The sequence below is a fragment of the Solenopsis invicta genome, chromosome 10 (genome assembly GCF_016802725.1).
Source record: "Solenopsis invicta isolate M01_SB chromosome 10, UNIL_Sinv_3.0, whole genome shotgun sequence".
Taxonomy (NCBI): domain Eukaryota; kingdom Metazoa; phylum Arthropoda; class Insecta; order Hymenoptera; family Formicidae; genus Solenopsis; species Solenopsis invicta.
In genome coordinates, this window is record NC_052673.1 from 18797505 (window position 1) to 18815805 (window position 18301).

General features: G+C 40.9%; 3 protein-coding genes across 17 annotated transcripts; 2 read left to right on the forward strand and 1 right to left on the reverse strand.

Annotated features, from left to right (window-relative positions):
- The first annotated feature begins 188 nt into the window (after window positions 1-188).
- Window positions 189-3545, forward strand: LOC105194719 (zinc finger Ran-binding domain-containing protein 2). Of its 7 annotated transcripts, none has more exons than XM_026131633.2 (8): window positions 189-344; window positions 397-707; window positions 844-896; window positions 1116-1197; window positions 1568-1895; window positions 1978-2072; window positions 2132-2173; window positions 2310-3545. In XM_026131633.2, the coding sequence occupies exons 2-8, from the start codon at window positions 637-639 to the stop codon at window positions 2350-2352; spliced, it is 714 nt and encodes a 237-aa protein (XP_025987418.1). In that variant the 5' UTR covers window positions 189-344; window positions 397-636; the 3' UTR covers window positions 2353-3545. The 7 variants fall into 7 exon arrangements, 3 of the variants coding, with proteins under 3 accessions (XP_025987418.1, XP_025987419.1, XP_011158083.1); XR_005575767.1 differs by having other exon boundaries at window positions 287-707; window positions 2132-2187; window positions 2310-2455; window positions 2618-3545; XR_003268318.2 differs by having other exon boundaries at window positions 287-707; window positions 2132-2187; window positions 2310-2372; window positions 2618-3545.
- On the reverse strand, window positions 3493-10011 carry LOC105197666 (protein BCL9 homolog). 3 transcript variants are annotated; one of them, XM_026131662.2, is made up of 7 exons: window positions 8900-10011; window positions 8538-8776; window positions 7971-8181; window positions 7526-7890; window positions 6955-7411; window positions 6627-6834; window positions 3493-6496 (listed from the first exon to the last, which is right to left on the reverse strand). In XM_026131662.2, exons 1-7 carry the CDS (start codon window positions 9177-9179, stop codon window positions 4630-4632), a joined length of 3627 nt encoding a protein of 1208 aa, XP_025987447.1. In that variant the 5' UTR covers window positions 9180-10011; the 3' UTR covers window positions 3493-4629. The 3 variants fall into 3 exon arrangements, with proteins under 3 accessions (XP_025987447.1, XP_011162445.1, XP_011162446.1); XM_011164143.3 differs by having other exon boundaries at window positions 7971-8259; window positions 8900-9179; XM_011164144.3 differs by having other exon boundaries at window positions 4630-6496; window positions 7971-8259; window positions 8538-8752; window positions 8900-9179.
- A 402-nt stretch (window positions 10012-10413) lies between these two features.
- Window positions 10414-17849, forward strand: LOC105197664 (integrator complex subunit 12). 7 transcript variants are annotated; one of them, XM_039454587.1, is made up of 6 exons: window positions 10474-10602; window positions 11098-11413; window positions 11568-11771; window positions 11836-12201; window positions 12855-12939; window positions 12995-16943. In XM_039454587.1, exons 2-6 carry the CDS (start codon window positions 11399-11401, stop codon window positions 13198-13200), a joined length of 876 nt encoding a protein of 291 aa, XP_039310521.1. In that variant the 5' UTR covers window positions 10474-10602; window positions 11098-11398; the 3' UTR covers window positions 13201-16943. The 7 variants fall into 7 exon arrangements, with proteins under 7 accessions (XP_011162441.1, XP_011162442.1, XP_039310521.1 ...); XM_011164139.3 differs by lacking the exon at window positions 11098-11413 and having other exon boundaries at window positions 10414-10602; XM_011164140.3 differs by lacking the exon at window positions 11098-11413 and having other exon boundaries at window positions 10414-10602; window positions 12855-12927.
- Window positions 17850-18301: the final 452 nt, after the last annotated feature.

Genomic DNA, 18301 nt, shown 5'->3' on the forward strand with positions numbered 1-18301 from the left:
ATATAATTTAGCAAAACAAGAACGAATCATTTTTTTATTTAGTAATACTTCTGGATTACTCAATTATTTATTCGGAGTTATTCTTATCGATTCTTATTTGAAATATAGCTAAGTAGTTCTCGATTTGGCCAATTTCCGGACCCAGGGGCGCTGAGATCTTAGATTCTCGGATCTCTCCTTCTATCTTATGGAAAAGTGGAGGTATTAGCAGTCCAGAGGTATATATAGTCAAAGCTTCAACCAGACTGCGAGAGAGAGAGAGAGAGAGAGTGAGAGAGGGGGGCAGCGGCAGCGGCAGCTAGATATCACCGATATCACGGCGCGCTCGTCCGATTCGCGTGTAGGTACGTATGCCGACGATCTTTCATTGGTATCATCTAATGCCACTTGCTGTAGGCACTGCGACTCGGTCATAAACTGGATCCGCTCGTGTCGTATCGCAGAATGCAATAACCGCGGTAGAAATTCAACGGTGACTGTTGCAAAGTACAAAAATTATTACCCAATATACGTCGTGAACGAACCGCTGCAAGGTTAGGCACAAGGTTCGCTGAACGGAGCACGATACGGAATCTGAGGTCACGGATTCCACTTGGGCGGGCAAACGCGCGCGACTTCGATTGTTCGGACGGCGAAATGGACAGCAAGATCGACGACGAGAATCAGCGAGGCGTCAACGACGGCGACTGGGTCTGCCCTGACTCGCAGTACGTAATTTTGCTGTAACGATGTAGTTCGCATACCCCTCCCTCTCCCCGCAGCTGTGTTTTCATCTCCCTAAATCAGGACTCGCGTACGTTACAATTGAATAATGATCCATTGATTTTCCCCTCTCTTTTTCAGATGTGCCAATATAAACTTTGCCAGGCGTAACTCCTGCAATCGTTGTGGGAAAGGTATGCAGCTATGTGTAGTTAAAATATTAATGTTACACGCTTGCAAGAATCTATTTTGCAATGTTGTAACAATAGTTTATGTTAAAAACATAAAATGCCATTTGCAGATTAGATAAATAAAAGTACAAATAAAGTAGCATTTTAAGCATCTATTGTGTGAAACTTGTAAATATTTTTTATCAATATATATATATATATATTTTTTTTTTTCTAATACAGATAGAGGAGAATGTCCGAAAAAGAAAAAATTAGGTCAGGAAATTGGAAAAGCAGCCGCGGAAAAAAGTAGAGGCCTTTTCAGGTAATGTTACCTTTGAAGTTATTTCCTATTGGTAATAATTTATGAAAATCAATTGTATGCAAATTGTGCATGAATACATTATACAGTTAATGAATATAGATAATGTCTGTATAAAAAAATAGGATGAGAATCAAGGACGACTTTGAAGTAAAGCTAATGTTTTTATGCATACAAAGAGAATCTGTTTATTAGGTTGTAATGATATGTGTTGGGCTGTTAGAATAAATATCAACAATTCTGAATATTAAATATGTATAAAAACAGACAATGTAGTAACAATATATAATGTTATTTTACATTTTATATTTCTGCAATATCATCTCTTCAAATTATCTTTATGTGTATGTAAAGTATAAAAATTTTATTGCAGCGCGGACGATTGGCAATGCAGCAAATGCGGTAACGTAAACTGGGCTCGCCGGCAACAGTGTAATATGTGCAATGCTCCAAAATTCGGTGAGATAGAGGAGCGCACGGGATACGGAGGTGGGTATAACGATCGAGGGGTCGTCGAATACAAAGAGAGGCGAGATGAAGACGACGAATATGACGAGTTTGGACGGCGTAAAAAAAAGCGGAAATTAGAGAAGAATTCCGATGACGACTCAAAGGACTCCAAATACAATAGCCCGTCGCGTAGTAAATCTAGAGACAAAGAAGAGAGAAACGAAGTAGACGAAGAGGAGCAAGAAGAAAATGTAAAATCTTTATCAGAATTGACAAGTCATGCTTTTTAGTAGCATCAATTAAAATACTTAATTGGTATTGTAAATCATACAGGAAGAAGAGGAAGATGATGAGGAAGAGGAGGAAGATGGTGATTTATCTAAATATGACCTTAGCGAATGGGATGACTTTGTGCCAGTAAAAAAAAGGTAACTGTACATGCGTATGTTATCCATTGTAAATATTATTGTGAATTTTTACCTTTCAGTACAAATGGAAATACTACATCTTCGGAAGCGGAACGGTCAAGGTAAATTAATAGCGGTAATGCGATGCAAAATATATCAGTCATTCCATTAACAAAATTAACAATTTTTTATATTAAATTAATACTATTAACATAAAAAAAAAGATTGTTTGCTGTAAGATATGAAACTTATTTACAGAAATGGAGATGATCGGCGCGATTCAGGCACATCCAACCAATGAAAGGCTGTACAGAAGGACAGGTTTGACTTGGGTTTCGGGTATAAAATTGATTATGATGATCAGTTGCAGACAGCATACAGTGTGATGAATTTTGCTAAATAATGTATAGTCCCAGATCCTTAAGACTTAAAGTATAGCTTGCTTTTATTGCGATTATATCTCGATATATCGCGTAGACATCGAGTAGAGAAATTAGCGTCGATTTTAGCGAATTCTTAAGAAGTGCAAGCGTTCCTCTCTCATTCAACGTATCAATTTTTTACAGGCGAACCAGGAAACGAAAAAACGCAACCAGTGCTCGGCAACTAAGAAATATACACAACGCAACAAGTTTTAGTAATTTAGTATGCACCTTTGGATATAAAGTGGCCGATAATGTGTGACTTATTACAAAGGGAAGTCGACTAACAATAAGCTTTACATTTATAATTGAGCTCATAGCTTCGTTGATCCTAAGGAAGCGAAATGTAGGTCTCCTATTTGCGCGGGTATATCGTTGTTCGTAACGATTGCAGAGTTTATGAAAAACTACTTCGGCGCAAGTAGTATGTTTCGCTAGCGAGATACGAGATTGATAATTCCAACATGAATCTATAGAAGAAATTATACACAGCTCGTTTTACAAGCTAAATATGACGTTGTAGAAAAAGATCTTACTCCTATGTAATAGATGGTGTTAACGCTCTGCGCAAGCCCCGTCGTCGCAGTGTTCTAAAATTCTTATTATTTTATCACAAACGTAACTATGTCGATGTAGCCGTGTCACTGCTTCACATTGCTCAAGTTGCCTGAAGGAATCTAACTTTTCTTCTTTTGTCCCCCTATCTCTCCTTTTTACATCATCTATGCATAATGCTCGGATTAAGTTGACAATCGTCAAGTGTAGTATTAAAGAATCATTCCCCAAACAGAGCAGATATGTATTTTGCATCTTTTGGAAGAGACCAAAAGGAAAGGATACGTTCTCTTGCTTTGACTATCACAGATTTGAGTAAGTTGAGAAACAGCCTGCTCACTTGTTGAAAACGTAGCGCTTTTTAAATTAGTCGTGACCCGCATCTTTGCAGATACGGGCCTTATTGTGAACTCCGACGGCCGTTCTTGAATCGCAAAACGATTATCGATCAACTATCGTACTGACTTCTTGTAAATATCTTTATTTTTCATTTATAATAAAAATCATTCATCAACAACATAATTGTTCTTAGTTCAATTAATTCTTTCCTTATAATGTAAACTACAGGTAAGGTTTAGGGGACGGGGGAGGGGAAGTCATGATTATGCACAAAGTTGGTCATAGGAAGGATTGATGAAGGAGCATTGGGGATGGGCAATATTGAAGGATTATGTTGCAACAGGTATATATATATATATATATATATATATATAATATATATAATATGTATAATATGTATATGGTATATATGTACAATAATAAATTTGAGCTGGTTTGACTGTGTTTTAAGTATTTTAGTGATAAAGGAAGGATGAATTACGGTACCGATGTACCAGAATCCTCTTGCTCATTGTACCATGCACTTCTGCACATTTTACCCCGAGCAACCATTATAAACAAAGCGCAAAAAAGGAAGAAATCTCAACTGTTTTCTTCCTCTCATTTTTTTACACTCGAGTTGTAGTAATATATTTCTTATAATCTAGCAATGTGCTTTTCAATCGCTGAAGTAACTTCTACAAAAAAAAGGGGAAAAAGAAAAACCAGATTGTACATCAGTATTTACATGAACGCGTGGGAGAATATTCATGCGTCTCCGTCAACATTTAGGATTTACAAATAGCTCCGGAAGATTTCGGCTTAAAATGACACTTTCAAGATGTCAAAATAGTAAATTTGAAAATATATACGACATTCGATGTCATGATCTAAAAATTAACAAAAACGATAAAAATCTCGCATAATATAAACGTAAATGTCATATACAAAAATCAAGAGTCAATTCGAATTTTCGTCGCACGTCAATCGTTAGAATTGATCCTTGAAGGTAACTCAGCGATGCTCGTTCCTATAACTGTCCTTTGCAACATCGCTCTAACACAATTTACACTTCCAGAACTATCTCGCGTGATTAATAGAAACATCCCTGCTGATAGACGAAAGATAGAGATAAAGATGGATAGATAGAAAGAGAGCAAAAGAGTTATTGAGAAAGAGAAAAAGAGGGATGAAAGGCCACCGTCAAAATCATCCTTGTACCCATCGTCATTCTCGTTCTCGTCATTGCCGTCGTTACGATATGGATCAGTACCGAGCAACGTTCACTTCGGCATGAAAAATTGTTGATGCGAATGCGAGTTTGGCGGTGGATGCAGATTAGGATGCGGCGGCCCGCTGCCTCTGGTGCCAGTGGCATAAAGCTGTTGCTGGAAGTTGTGAAACTGTTGAGCATAATTTGGGTCTGACATGCTGGGTCCGCTACCGACAAATGGACCGGTTTTGAAATTGCTGGTTGCGCCGCCCATGCTCGGTGGTAGAGGCTGAGTAGCATCGGGTGGCGGTCCCAATCCCATCGGACTGGCCTTATTACTGGATACGCCGTACATGCCTGGATTCGGCTGATTCGATAGGTTTTGCGACACCATGTCGGGTGGGAAGACTTTATCGGAATCCATGGAACCACCTGGGAAGACGCCGCCACCTACCATATGCTGCATCCGCATCAAGTTCGGTTGCGGTCGCATATTGCCGACCGGTCTCATGGACGGGTGCATGGTGCCGGAGGTGTTCATGGACTGACCATCCATTCTAGGTGAGGCACCCATTCCGGGGATTCCGGCGGCATTCATATTGGACGGCATACCGCTGTGCGGACCCCCCATACTATTCGGCACGCAACCGTTTGGGAAGTACTGAAGGTTCACGGAGGGAGTTCCTCCCATTTTCGACTCTAGATTAGACAACGGATTGGTGAATCGCTGAAGGAAATCCAGACTGGGTGGACCCCGAGGCGCGTGACCGACGTTTGGCCTGGCCGGTAAGTATTGTATGGTATTAGGCGCATTCGGCTTTACTTGAACGTTCGCGCCATTGTAGGGACTAGGTCCCGTAATCCCATGGCCACTTATTAATCTTGGTGGAGGCGCATGTCCAGGGTCACCGCCAGGATAAGCAGGGCCGGCTGTACCGACGCCCGAATGACCGCCCATCATCCCGTGGCCACCCATCATGGCGGGATGTCCCATCTTGTTGGGAACTCCGCCGGGGCTGCCTGTATGTGAAGTGGTAGGACTGTAACTCGTTGGAGGACCCGCGAGACCCATGCACATACCGCCAACCTCATTGCCCGGTTCCCCGCTAGTTGCACCCATATGACAACTGCCGTTCATCTCTCCACCCATCTGCATCATGTGCATGCCGGCATGTGGATTGCCAAACGGCATCATGCCAGCATTACCGGAATGCATGGGCTCATTGCCCAGCGAATTGCTCGCCGCCGTGTTCGTGAGCTGTTGACTCATCTGCGCCAGAGACGTTATAGGATCGAAATTCGTACCCATCGTGTTTAAGCCGCCAAGTCGACCGCCAATATTGTTAGGATTGAGAGGCACATTGTCAGATGGTTGACTCACGTTAATGGATGGTCTGCCGCAGGTGAAAGAAGTAGCACTGGCGGGACCACCGCTCAATGAAGATACTACCGTCGTACTACCAGAATTGTTTGGATTTACCACTGTAGGCTGCTGTTGCGGAGGCTGCTGCTGCTGTTGTGGTTGCTGCTGCGACTGTACTTGTTGTTGTTGTTGTTGTTGTTGTTGTTGTTGCTGCTGAACATCTTTTGCGGACGGTGGTGACGTGTCGGGTTTCATGGTAGGCGATGCCGGCACTGTTCGCGGAGGACCCATGCTATCGGGTATACTGGTGTTGTGCGGTGTCGGACTACTTTGCGCGCTCGCGCTGGACTTGTTGCCCGGTTTCGCGGGATCCGCTGGAGTATGCGGCGCGGCGCTACCCGGCGTATGTGGCGTGTGTGGCGTGTGAGGACTATGCAGAGAACCCGCGAATCCTCGGTTCATACTGTCCATTTGTACAGGACTCGCGCCTTCCGATCTGGTAGGGAATTGACTGTTGCTATCTAGACTTCCTGATAAGATTCTATTGGGCATCTCAGTAGAACTACCGGTGTTTCTGTTACGAACAAAAAGCATCATGATTATGCAAGATTTATATAAATCAAAATTAATCGAAATTTGTTCGCTCAAGTTATATATCAAGTTATATATATTCTAAAATTAAATCAGAGAATGCAAATACTCACGTAGATGAATTGCCATCCTTTAAACTGGTATTAGGTTGTTTTTGAATGGTCAATTCCTGTCCTTCAAACGTACTAAGATATTGAAGTTGATGAGGGCTCGGTACTGGCATCAAATTTGCTTCTTTCACGGCCGATGCATTAACGTTTCCAGCATGCTGCTGTTTTTGTTGAGCTAAGGATTGTAGTGTTCGGCAAAACATACCGTCCACTAACGCGAAAAAAAGAAATACCTAATTTAATTTATAGATAATAAAAGATTTTTTTTTAAGTTATATCTCGACCAAATAAAAGAAAGTTGTTATAAAAAAAAATCTTCAAGTAAACTTACCGTTTGGTTGTTGATTGGTAGGAAAATCGAGGGAAGCATCCTTTTGAGCAGTAGTACCACTAGGACTAAGGGCAGCAATATGGGAATGAGAGACTGGTGTTCCTGGATTGCTGTGATTCAATCGCGTCGTCGAAACGGCTGCCGTCGCAACCGTCGGATTCGGAGAGTCTTGACTTGTCGGGCTTTGTCCCGGCAAGTGGCTGGTCCTCTGATTACCAAGCTGAAACTGCCTATTGCAGTCCGCCGGTGAATTCAGAGCGGAACTTGCACGCGGTGATGGTAAAGATAAATTGCTGGTCGGATTATTGGGAGACGATGGATTCGGACTTTGAATCGCGATCGGCACGCTGGCAGATCGAGTCGTTTGATGATACGGTGGTGGCGGGCCTTGACTTCGCGGTACTCCGACCATATTGGTACCGCGCAATGGTACTGCACCAGGATTACCAACAGTTGCCTACAACGCAAGTATGCATCTATAATTTTTTTAATTTTTTTTTTTTTTTTTTATAAGAAATAATTTTATTCACGGCATTATTTAATTCAAGTTTATCACATAAAAAAGACATACCTTATTTTTTCCATCAAGAAATTGATGCTGTAGTTTATGCCAATCCATAGATGGAGAACATTGATTTGGAACACCAACAGGAGGAACATTCGTGGTAGGGCATGACACTGTCGTTCCTTGCGTTGTGTCTGTTAAAGCATTGCCAGATTGATCCTCCTTATGACCAGGAAATAACATCATTTGCATTTTTCGTAAAGTCGCTAGTTGGACTTCTCTGTGCTGCCTTTGTTTTGGTGTCAAATTTTCATCTGGGACTTTAACACCTTGGAGAGATGGTTGTAAACCTCCTGGACCTGGGCTCGTTGTGCCACCTAACAAACTTGGACTGTGGCCCATGGTAGCGTTATTAGCGGGTTGAGGGTTGGCTGTATTGAAAATACAGAAAAATTAAATCTTACATAAAAAGTTAATAACTGATTTAGATAAAAGATAGAATAAAAATTACCTGAATTACCAGGTGAATTCGGCACAAGGCAAGGCACGTCTATGTTTCCATCATCCAATGATGGTTCAGAATTACCAAGGGAGTTTCCACCATTTATGTTTCGCAAATTAGGTTGTTCGTTCCAAAATTGTGAAGCATTTGGATCTAGTGCTGGTAAATCCGGGGGTTGTTCAGTTGGGAAAGTATTATTCGCATTTCCCTGATGGCCTTTCTGTTTCATCATAGCAAGATTATTTAACCATTGAGCAGGATTTTGTCGAAATGATTGAGTTACTTTATTTGGATGTTTCTAAAAGAATAAAAACGATACATATTAATGGCAATTAAAATAAATAATAAGTAATATGGTGTGTATAAAAAAAACAAACTATTAAAAATAACGTTTTTGTGAGACATTCCAAAATGATATAAATAAAAAATACAGACTTATAAATAAGTGAAAAAATAAGGATATAAAATAATATTGCAGATATTATTTAAACAAGAAAAATTCTATAAGCTGGTTGTGTGTGTAATAGAGAATGTACATTATAGTATTAAAATAATTTAATGCTAAATGCATAATACCTCCAAATATTTTTTAGTGCCTGGTTGCGCACTATGATAAGCAATAATTGAAGGATATTCGCCTCGCAACACCGTCTCTGCGGCTTTATTCGCCAACGCAGTAGAAAATACAAAAACTTGACTTTGCTGTTGCATGTATTGACCCTCCCCGCTGCTCGTACTAGTTCCCATTGGTTTTCCCACAACATTACTAACAAGTGGTTGAATGCTGTCCGCTGTAATAACATTTCCACTATAATCTACAGCAAAAAGGATAATTTGATTAATCTAATATAAAGCAAAAAAATAACAAATATAACAAATGCTCAATATATAAATAAAATACAAGCAAAGATCTAAGATGTGAATAAAGTTAAGCTTACCAGGTAGATCATCAGTTGGATTATTAGGGTCTCCCTCTTGCTTGACCGAATTCAAAATGGGCTGGTTACCATTAGCATTCTCTCCAGGCATCGTGCCTTCACCGTTAGACGGATCCAAGCAAGGGTCTCTTGGACACTCGGAGGTGTCCTCTCCAGTTGCATCATCATTACCACCTGTGCCTTCTTCCTTGATCTTGACAGGGTCGGCATCAGGCTCATCCTTGACAACCGTGGTTGGTGGACAACAGCTGGGCTCGTTGGGCTTCTTCTCGGTTTTCATGGCTGAAGCGTTCCGCGTTCGTAAACAACCGAGCGGGGTCAAACCTTACTGGTATGGTTGAACAGCGGGAAAAGCGGCATGGCCACCACAGCACTAGATTCGCGTCCCCGATGCCCAGTGTCACGCGCGGCAAGAGAAACGGAGGAGACAAACAAAGGACAACAGTTAACGGCGAGATGCACGTCGTCCGTAGTCGCACCGTAGATCGCACACGCTCACCAGACGGCACCCACGAAACCGTTCGCGGCTTTAAGCATCGCCATGTGGCCACTTCTCATCGGATAATACGGTGAATCCGGTATGGACGACGGGGAATCTCCAAATCAATCGCACCGTGACCCGGAGATGCTGCGTGGGAGCCTCGTCACCTGGATAATCGAGAGAGAGAGCGATCCGACTGTCGCGACCGGGACGAACGATTATGTTAGCGCGAACCGGCTGGAAGCTGCGCCGGAACGCACCGATAGTCCTGTAGCACTTGGCCGCGTGGGAGAAAGTTCGTCCCAAGTGTCACCCTCACCTCCACGGTGAGCACCTTTTCGGCTGCTGTTGCTGCTGCTGCTACTGCTACTGCTACTGCTGCTGCTGCTGCTGTGTGGTGTGTGTCGCGCGCGGCTGCTGCGGCTGCGGCGGTGGTGGCGGAGCAGTGGCGGTGCGCGGCGCGTTCACGCCGCGGGGCCACTCGCACGGACGCGGCGGCGGGTCCGGGTATCAAACGGTGGGGCGAACGCACGCTACCTGCGCGACTCGGGGTGTCCTCCTTGCCGTCGTACGCGCGAGCATTGTTCTCTCGATCCCCGACTTTATTTGTCACTTCATGGTCGCTTTGATTATTTATTTCTTTTACGCACGGCTGCCAACTGCCAGTCGAAAATTCGACGGAGTCGCCTGAAACGCGTCGCCCGTGCGACAGACGGAGACGGGACGATGCGCCGAACGACCGGCGGAAGCGAGACACGCGTATCGTATCCTAGCTACGCGCCTGCGCACTAACCCGCGCGAGAGATCCACGCTCTCGCTGCCGCACCGTCGCCCGCGCGAGGGTTACTATTTTGGTCTTTCTTTGGTTATATTTTCGCCTTTTCTCGTCGCCTCTTTCGATCGCAGCAGCGGCGGCGACAGCGACAGCGACGTCGACGGCGACGGTGGCGGTGGCGGTGGTGGAGGCGCTACTCGCTCGACCACCCGCGCCTCCGTTCATCGCGATGAGAAAGAGCGAGAGAGACGGAGAGAGCGGGACGGAAAGAGGACGCTTTTGCCCCCAGAATTTACTTCACACTCGAATTCGCATCTGCGAATCGAAGCTTCGCGAGATCGAGTCTGGAATGCGTGCAGGGGGGCAGGAGCGAGTTGTTGGGCTCGCGTAGCGATGCAACCTGCATTCCCCCACATTCCCCGAGTTCTTGTCGACCGCGATGGACCCGTAGGTGTCGTGCATTCGATCCCGCAATTACGGCGGCATTTTCAAATATTCAGCCGGGAAGAAAGCGCGAAAATTTGCCGATTAAATTACTCTTATTGATTCGTATCGAATCCGTATTCGTTGGCCGTTCCTTCGCTCTCCCTTTATATTTATTCCTTTTTTATTTCTACGTAAATGCCGATAAATTTGGAAATTTTTAACGATCGAATCTTTCTTTTTCAAATAAATTCTATTTCTACGCTTTAAAATAAACATACATGTAAATTAAAAAAAAATACAGCAGTACAGTGAGCGATAATCTGCGTCTTTTTTTTTTAAATTGATTCAAAAGTTCGATCGCAAATTACAATTTTACTATGCGACGAGAGAAGCATATTGCAGCACTTTGTTATTTTATAGTCTCAGATAAAAAATAAATATCTTTTTTTGTTTAATTACATTGATTTATATATAACGTACATAAATATACTTGTACTGAGTTTCGGTCATTTTTAGCTTCACAACTTTCACAAGAGAACTCGGCGTTCGGAAGATTCACGCGATAACCTAAAACAGGATAACATTCCATAGCAAACTGCACGACACGTTAACGATTGGCGTCGATGATAACAGAACGTCGATATTGCATCTGGAATATAATCGTAAAGATTCTTTGAATCAACTCGAAACTTACGCGTGTGAATTAAACGGCAAACGTGTCGCACAGTTCTGTCTAATACGAGGGTAAATATCAAACGATCCGCCAAGTGCAAACAAAAGAGCGTTGATTTTACTATTCTTCGAACGATTTTTTTTTATGCAAGAGAAAAAGGCAGGTTTTTTTTTGTACAGCCCATCCTCGTGAAATTAATATGTAATATAATATTTGCATTTAAGGGATACGCGGTTTTTGTTGTTGTGGCAAAGCATAACCTGACCGAACTTTGTTCCTTCGTCAGGATTATTTAAAATTTGTTATGCCACAGCGACAGATTAATATTGCACCGAGGGAGGACCGAGCTTCCGAAGGGATGACTCAGCTGGAGCTGGATCCCCAGTTTACGCAGGGGTTGCGACTTCTGTACTCCACCAACAAGGACTCTGCGGAACAGCTACGAGCTCTGTTAGACGAGGCGATTAAACAAAAGTATGGACCATCCAAAATGCTATCCAATGTGCTGCATAAAAAGGTAAATCGATGATCGTTTGTGCTGTTGATGTTAAGTAAAAGTTTGAGTTTTTCTATATTTTCAGTATATGATGGAGGAACCAGTGTTGAGCGATCACAGTAGCAGCAGCAGTAAGAAGAGCAAAAGTTCCAGCTCGTCCAAGCACTCGAATAAATCAAGTAAAAACAGCTCGCCAGTTAATTTGCCAGCGCGCGACACCCCACCAGACATCCTGCAGTCCGATGATACATTGGCACTGGAAATTCTAGAAGATGATCTTACATGCGTTATTTGCAAGGGGATGGACGTTGGGGCGAGAAATAGACTTGTGGAATGTCACGAGTGTCATTCTCTGTATCATCAGGAATGTCATGTTCCTCACATCTTAGACTCGCAGATAGACAATGTACCAAAGCAGGTGTGGTACTGCTCCAACTGTTCAAAGTCTCAGGTGTGTGTATTCATCCACGTTTACAATTTGTGTAACAATTTCTTGGCATATTTTATATATCACAATATTTATCACGATATTTTATATATCACATTTTATTTACTCATAAAAAATCTATTTTTATCATTTAAGTATTTAATATTAATGAATTCATGTTAAATTTTAACTGAAATATTGTATAATATGCATTTTACTTGTGTAATGCTCATACAAATATTTTACTGTAAGACTTATTTTTTTATTGCAATTATATTATCTTGACAGATAGGAAAAATCATGGGAATCTTGCATGTCAAAATAATTTTTTTTACATGTTGCTATATATATATATTTTTTTTTTGATAACTTGATAAAATATACTAAAAATTCTTTTTAGTTCTTAAATTAATAAATAAATCTTGTATTATTACCTATTGTAACATTTATTTTTGGATGCATAAGGCATATGCAGATTAAATTATATATACATTAATATAAGATGTATAGTTTTCAATAGATTTTATTATTCAAACATATGGCATACAAAAGAAATTATTTATTTCAGCATATATATATACATAAAAAATTCATGATTTTTTTATTTCTAATGTCATAATTTACAATATGACTGCAGAGTGAAAACTAAATCCTGATAATGATTATTATAATTATAGGTCTCGAAAGAAAGGAATTCGCCAAAGACTGTGATAGAAAGCAAATCTAAGGAGCAGAAAAAACCTAGCTCAAGTAAGAACACAGGTTTGTAATTGATACATGTGTATAAAATTAATCATTAAACTGTTAATCTTTGTAGGCAGTGGAGCCAAGGTGACACCAAATATTCATATTATCAGTGCGGATAAAAGACTGAAAGACATGATGAAGAAAGCCAAGCAGGACAAACGTAACACAGGTACTGCCACGGGTTCAAAGAGCTCTTCGTCCAATTCCTCTGCATTATCTTCAGCCAAATCTCAGGATAAATCGTTATTATATAAGATAAAATCAGGGGTAGAATAAAAACGGCTGAATTTATGAAAGAAAAAAAAATAACAAACGAGAAATAGTAAGATCGTATACAAATAGTGTATTTTATAGAAATAATACCAACAGTTTTTTATTGATAGTGTAATTATTTTGTAATTTTGTTAATCTGGGAGAAAGGGCGACAGTTTTTATTGTTATTTTTCATGAATATATTTAGTACGACCAGAAAGAGTATGAGAGAAAGAGAAAGAATCGCGTCCCCTTGTGACAAAGACAAAAATCCTAAATAGACGATACCACTAGTGTGTGTATTTATATTGAAGTTTAATCTCGAATTACATTCAATCGATATTAATACAATTGGGCCTTTGTGTAGTGTTTGACTTTCTTACTGCCTATATAAATACAATTCCATATTATACAATTTATTAATAATTGTACAAACGTGCCATGTAAATTTGTTATCTTTAAGCTTTTCGCATTATTATTACAAAAATATTAAGTATGTAGAAAATAATGACATAATATTACTATCGCTAATAATTATTACACACGTAACATCATTCGTAATACAAGTCTGCGTTGATAGTTTTAATGTAAATATACAATAGATCATTTTTTTTAATACCTTTTTATTGAGATATTTATAAAAAGAAAGCGATAAAATTATATAAACTTCACATATCTCAAGATTGCATATTAATTGTACTATTGTATATATATATATGTATAGAGCATATACACAATTTTCGTCACCGAAATCAACTCGTACAAAGTACGCTAATTTATTATTAGCGTAACGATACAACATCAACGCCAAAACTGATGTTACTGTTAAAAATGCACAGTAGAAAACTATAACACACGCGCCAAGTACGTTCTACTGTATACAAGATATACATGAAAAATTTGTGTACTCCGCGAATGCGGAGGAGATTTAATTGCGACATACAAGAATTCCAAATTAACGTAACGACTTTCGTAACTTGACGACTCTTTTGGCTAGGATATTTTCGAAAAATTCACGTCTTGCGTATATTTACAATAACGATATTTAGATTTTAGCCCATTAATGAGCTGATAATTTTACACGGGCATACGGCGCTGAATCGTGTGTGTCCGTCCAGTTACAATATTATCTACAAAGATTCTCCAAAAAAAAACCTCGAGGCCCGCGAAAAATGAAAAGACCGATCACTTTCATGTATCTCCGCGGGCATTCGGATGAATGGTGACAAATAATACCGACTGCAAATTACAAGACACGGTCCACCATGTCCTGATCGTAAGGCTGATAGCAAGTCTGTACAACTGAGACTGCGGGTGGGCAAGAATAACGAAGAGATAACGAGAATACCAGTCGTTTATAATACCAATATATTTTTTGCGATTTCGTTTTAAATGCAATCATTTGTCCCTACGTCCCATCGAGAATTTGGCAAGAATCATTTCGTTCTCTCGAGTGTCACTTAAAGTCTACTCGTGCGCAAGATGAGGAGGAGGGAAGGGGTGGGCTGAAGTACTATGTACAATGAAGGGCAAAAGAGAAAGAGAAAGAGAGAGGGTTATGCGCAAGGGGTTGAAATTGCACACATACACACACGCACACGCCGATACGTACTCAATGTACACGCACAACAAACATAAGAGCGTCGTTGCGCTTGGTTCGACGAACAGAGAACAGACACTTCTCCAGAATACATTTTTAGTGGCAATCAAGGTTGGTCGATATAACGTGCCAACATCCCAGTAAGCAAGAAACATTAAAGTAACAATTAAAAATGTTGATGGACGCATGATTGCCAATTGAAGAGTTCAAAGAGGTATATCGGATCCTTCAATGAAAGGAAACGTTAGAACTCTGTATATTTTATTCTTTGTACCTTTTTTATTTACAGTTAACCTGATTATGTGTTGGTTCACATTTAAAAATGTTGATTTCATCTGTATTTTTAAAATGGTATTGTATAAATATTTTAAAAAGATTATATTTGATACATGATTTTTTTTCGAAACATTGCTGAGAAGTTTTAAAAAACATTACAAAGTCGTAGTTTATCTATATTGATGTTGTGTACAACGTTAAATACGACATATTTAAAAATGTTACATGTATTGAATATCATTATAATGGCATGGCAGTAATGATTTATGCTTACTGAGACGGTCTACGTCCCTTTTTTCGCAATTTCGAAATATTCGTTGCCGAAGATGTATACATTTTTTTAGGACGCTAATTCAGAACGAAACTGACAATAATTGCTCGATATTGATCAATTATTGCTCAACTATATTATCAGCAACGATTAAAATAGAAATAATACGGGACGTTTCAACCGAATATTTCTGAGAATGTACAAGAGAAATGTCCTTAAAAGGGAAAATTATCGGGATTATCTCATTTTCATATCTCTCTCTCTCTCTCTTTATCTTTTTCTCCCTCTCGTCGAAGCTTAACAAAGAGTCATCTTAACTCGACACACGATGTGTTCAGATTTATCTCTACATATATATACTACGAAGCATGACACACTAATTTCGCTCCACCGGACGCCGCGAATCACCCCGCTCTCCTCTCAGTCCCCTTACATTATTAATTACAAACGTTGAATGCAGAATTGACAAGCTTTTCAGATGGATGGAGTCGATTTCCGACCGTACGGCCCCCCGGGAAACTCTGCCGCGTGCCTTCCTGGTACTTATTTTAAGACGCTTGCACGATCTACCACCTTCATAGCCGCCGTTTTAATAAAATATTCAGCGGACACAGCGTATAGAGGTGGCATCAATATTTTACCATTCGCTTCCCCTCGACAGCGGAGCACACTCTCACACACATACACACATATACATGCGCGCGCGCCCCTTGCTTACCATTTGTTATTTTTATCGCGCGCTTGTAATACATAAGATGGAAATTAAGAAGTGAAATCTTAGCGCGGGAAACTGACAGATAAATGCGGGGCCCTTCCTTTTCCCTTCTTTTACCGCGGCAGAGCTGCGAGCACTCGTACGTTCGCAAAGTATAGGGTGACAGCTACATGGATTCTATCGGATCGCGCTCGAACATTGCCTGACACATATCTTACATGCCGCGCGAGACAGATTATTCTCCAGCTGAATTTTTTACGGAAATAAAAACGTCTCTCGCCTGTCGGGACGATAACTCTTGCACCCGATAATGCCGTATACGGGTGTGTCTGTTGTGTCTGTGTATATACGAATACATGCACGAGCGTGTTTCCATGTACGTCAATCTGTACGACGCAATATATTCGAAAAGACGCAAAGAGGAACGTCCGTATTAACGCCGCACATTTAACGCTAAACGCGCGTACGATTAGAATATGAGAGAGACGAGATCACTCGCGGGCAATTCCACGCACGCGACGGCCGTGTCTCTCTTGGCTTTTCCCCGCGATAATGAGAGAAGGACGCGATCGAGGTTCCTGACGGGGAAAATCCTGTGGACGATTCGGCGGTGTGGCCACGAGCCTCTCGTCCTTTTTAAATGCGAAACGTGGCAGTGACGACAAACGAAATCAGAAGGCTCTGCGTACATGTTAAAATTTATGAAGGACGTTTGTCAAGTGTAGCACTCGGTATATAGCGACGGCAATTCTCTGTCGTTGTATTTCCTCCGCGAGTACCCGAACAACATTAACGGCAGTGCTTGTCAATCGGATCCCGCGACACGCTCGCAACCGCAGCTGATCGCAGCTGCCACGATACAATCCGTATATTAAGAGAATGACCGCTCTGAAATTATAATGATATACTACTAGATTAATACTTTTTTTTTTATGATTCGCCGTCGTTGTCTGATATTTTAGAGTCATGTTTTAAATTGAAATAAAGATCTCTATATAAAACGAATCTATCGAACCAACTTTTATCTTTCCAGAAGAAGCTTTAGTTTTGTACGTGCGAATGTTTTCCATGCTGATTCATTTTGCGCTACGTTTTTAATCCTTTCGGAGAAACACGGTTTTGAACAATTTTGCTTACATGACACTGAATGTTTTTTTTTTTTTCCTTATAAAGGTCAGACAATAAACGATCGATCTCCCTTTTGTTTAAAAGTTTTCGAAACAAGTTATTCCGGTCACGCTTTTATTAGACAGATTGTATTAGCTTAGCTCGCTCTCTCTTATCCACACTCAATTCTCTTATTCACATATACATATATGTATATATATATATATATAATATATAATTCTTAAATATATATAAGTCTGTGTCTTTTTATTAAATAAGTATGACGGCTTATACATCGTTAGTATAAAGTGGAAACCGAAAAGCATACGATACTTTCAACGCAGGACGAGGCGAGATGCAAACCCGTCGCACCGTCTCGCCCGTGATACAATTTCGATCGTTCATACAACTGTTTACTTTCGTTATCCTGCTCGCGCGGATTTCGATACCGGTTCGAAATTCGTTACGGGAAAGAGCTTTTGTGAATGTCCGCCTGCAAACTGCGCACTTCGAACTCGAATGGAAATATAATCGCGTGCGTTTCACGAGAGTGTGGGGTATGTACACAAACATTGTGTACTGCACGACTTCGGGGTGTCAAATACGCAGACGGGGACACGATGGCACCTCTGCGAACGTTAAGCTACATACGTAGAAAATCTATACGATTTTGCATATGATAATGATGGGGGGGGGGGGAACCCGATACAATGAAATCTCCGTTAATCTCCTCCAGGGAAGACCACGTCAGGCGCCGCTAAATTCGTTCGCCACGCGCAAGGTCAGGTATTTTCCAAACGAGATGTAAGTGAATAATTAGCGACATCGTGCGAAATCGATCGCGGCAGCCACTTTCTGAGTGAACTCGATAATAGAACTATACCGCGCATCTATTTTCAGGGACAACGGGACCCAGCCCGGGCGAGCGAATCTCTCATCGCGTGTAGACAGATGGCACACATACGTACATACGTAAGAGAGGCGTAGAAATCCGCGTAAAATCAGAATCAGATAAACGCGGACACAGTATTCACATACGATCACTGATTAGCAAGGGACGTGTACACGACAAAGTGTAAAAAAAAACTCACAATTAGCACAGATTGACGTACATTCGCGGTCGCAAGTTCCAGTTTGTTCCTTGTAATATAAATAA

What these genes read in the sequence shown, in the direction of transcription:
- LOC105194719 (XM_026131633.2), top strand. Translation starts at nt 637, where the DNA reads ATGGACAGCAAGATCGACGACGAGAATCAGCGAGGCGTCAACGACGGC. An exon ending in AAGAGGAGCAAGAAGAAAAT is followed by an intron (nt 1,896 to 1,977) that starts GTAAAATCTTTA and finishes TAAATCATACAG; the next exon opens with GAAGAAGAGGAAGATGATGA. An exon ending in TCGGAAGCGGAACGGTCAAG is followed by an intron (nt 2,174 to 2,309) that starts GTAAATTAATAG and finishes ACTTATTTACAG; the next exon opens with AAATGGAGATGATCGGCGCG.
- LOC105197666 (XM_011164143.3), bottom strand. Translation starts at nt 9,179, where the DNA reads ATGAAAACCGAGAAGAAGCCCAACGAGCCCAGCTGTTGTCCACCAACC. An exon ending in TTCTTGATGGAAAAAATAAG is followed by an intron (nt 7,412 to 7,525) that starts GTATGTCTTTTT and finishes CTTGCGTTGTAG; the next exon opens with GCAACTGTTGGTAATCCTGG. An exon ending in TACCAATCAACAACCAAACG is followed by an intron (nt 6,835 to 6,954) that starts GTAAGTTTACTT and finishes TTTTCGCGTTAG; the next exon opens with TGGACGGTATGTTTTGCCGA.
- LOC105197664 (XM_011164139.3), top strand. Translation starts at nt 10,549, where the DNA reads ATGCAACCTGCATTCCCCCACATTCCCCGAGTTCTTGTCGACCGCGAT. An exon ending in CCAACTGTTCAAAGTCTCAG is followed by an intron (nt 12,202 to 12,854) that starts GTGTGTGTATTC and finishes TTATAATTATAG; the next exon opens with GTCTCGAAAGAAAGGAATTC. An exon ending in TAGCTCAAGTAAGAACACAG is followed by an intron (nt 12,940 to 12,994) that starts GTTTGTAATTGA and finishes TAATCTTTGTAG; the next exon opens with GCAGTGGAGCCAAGGTGACA.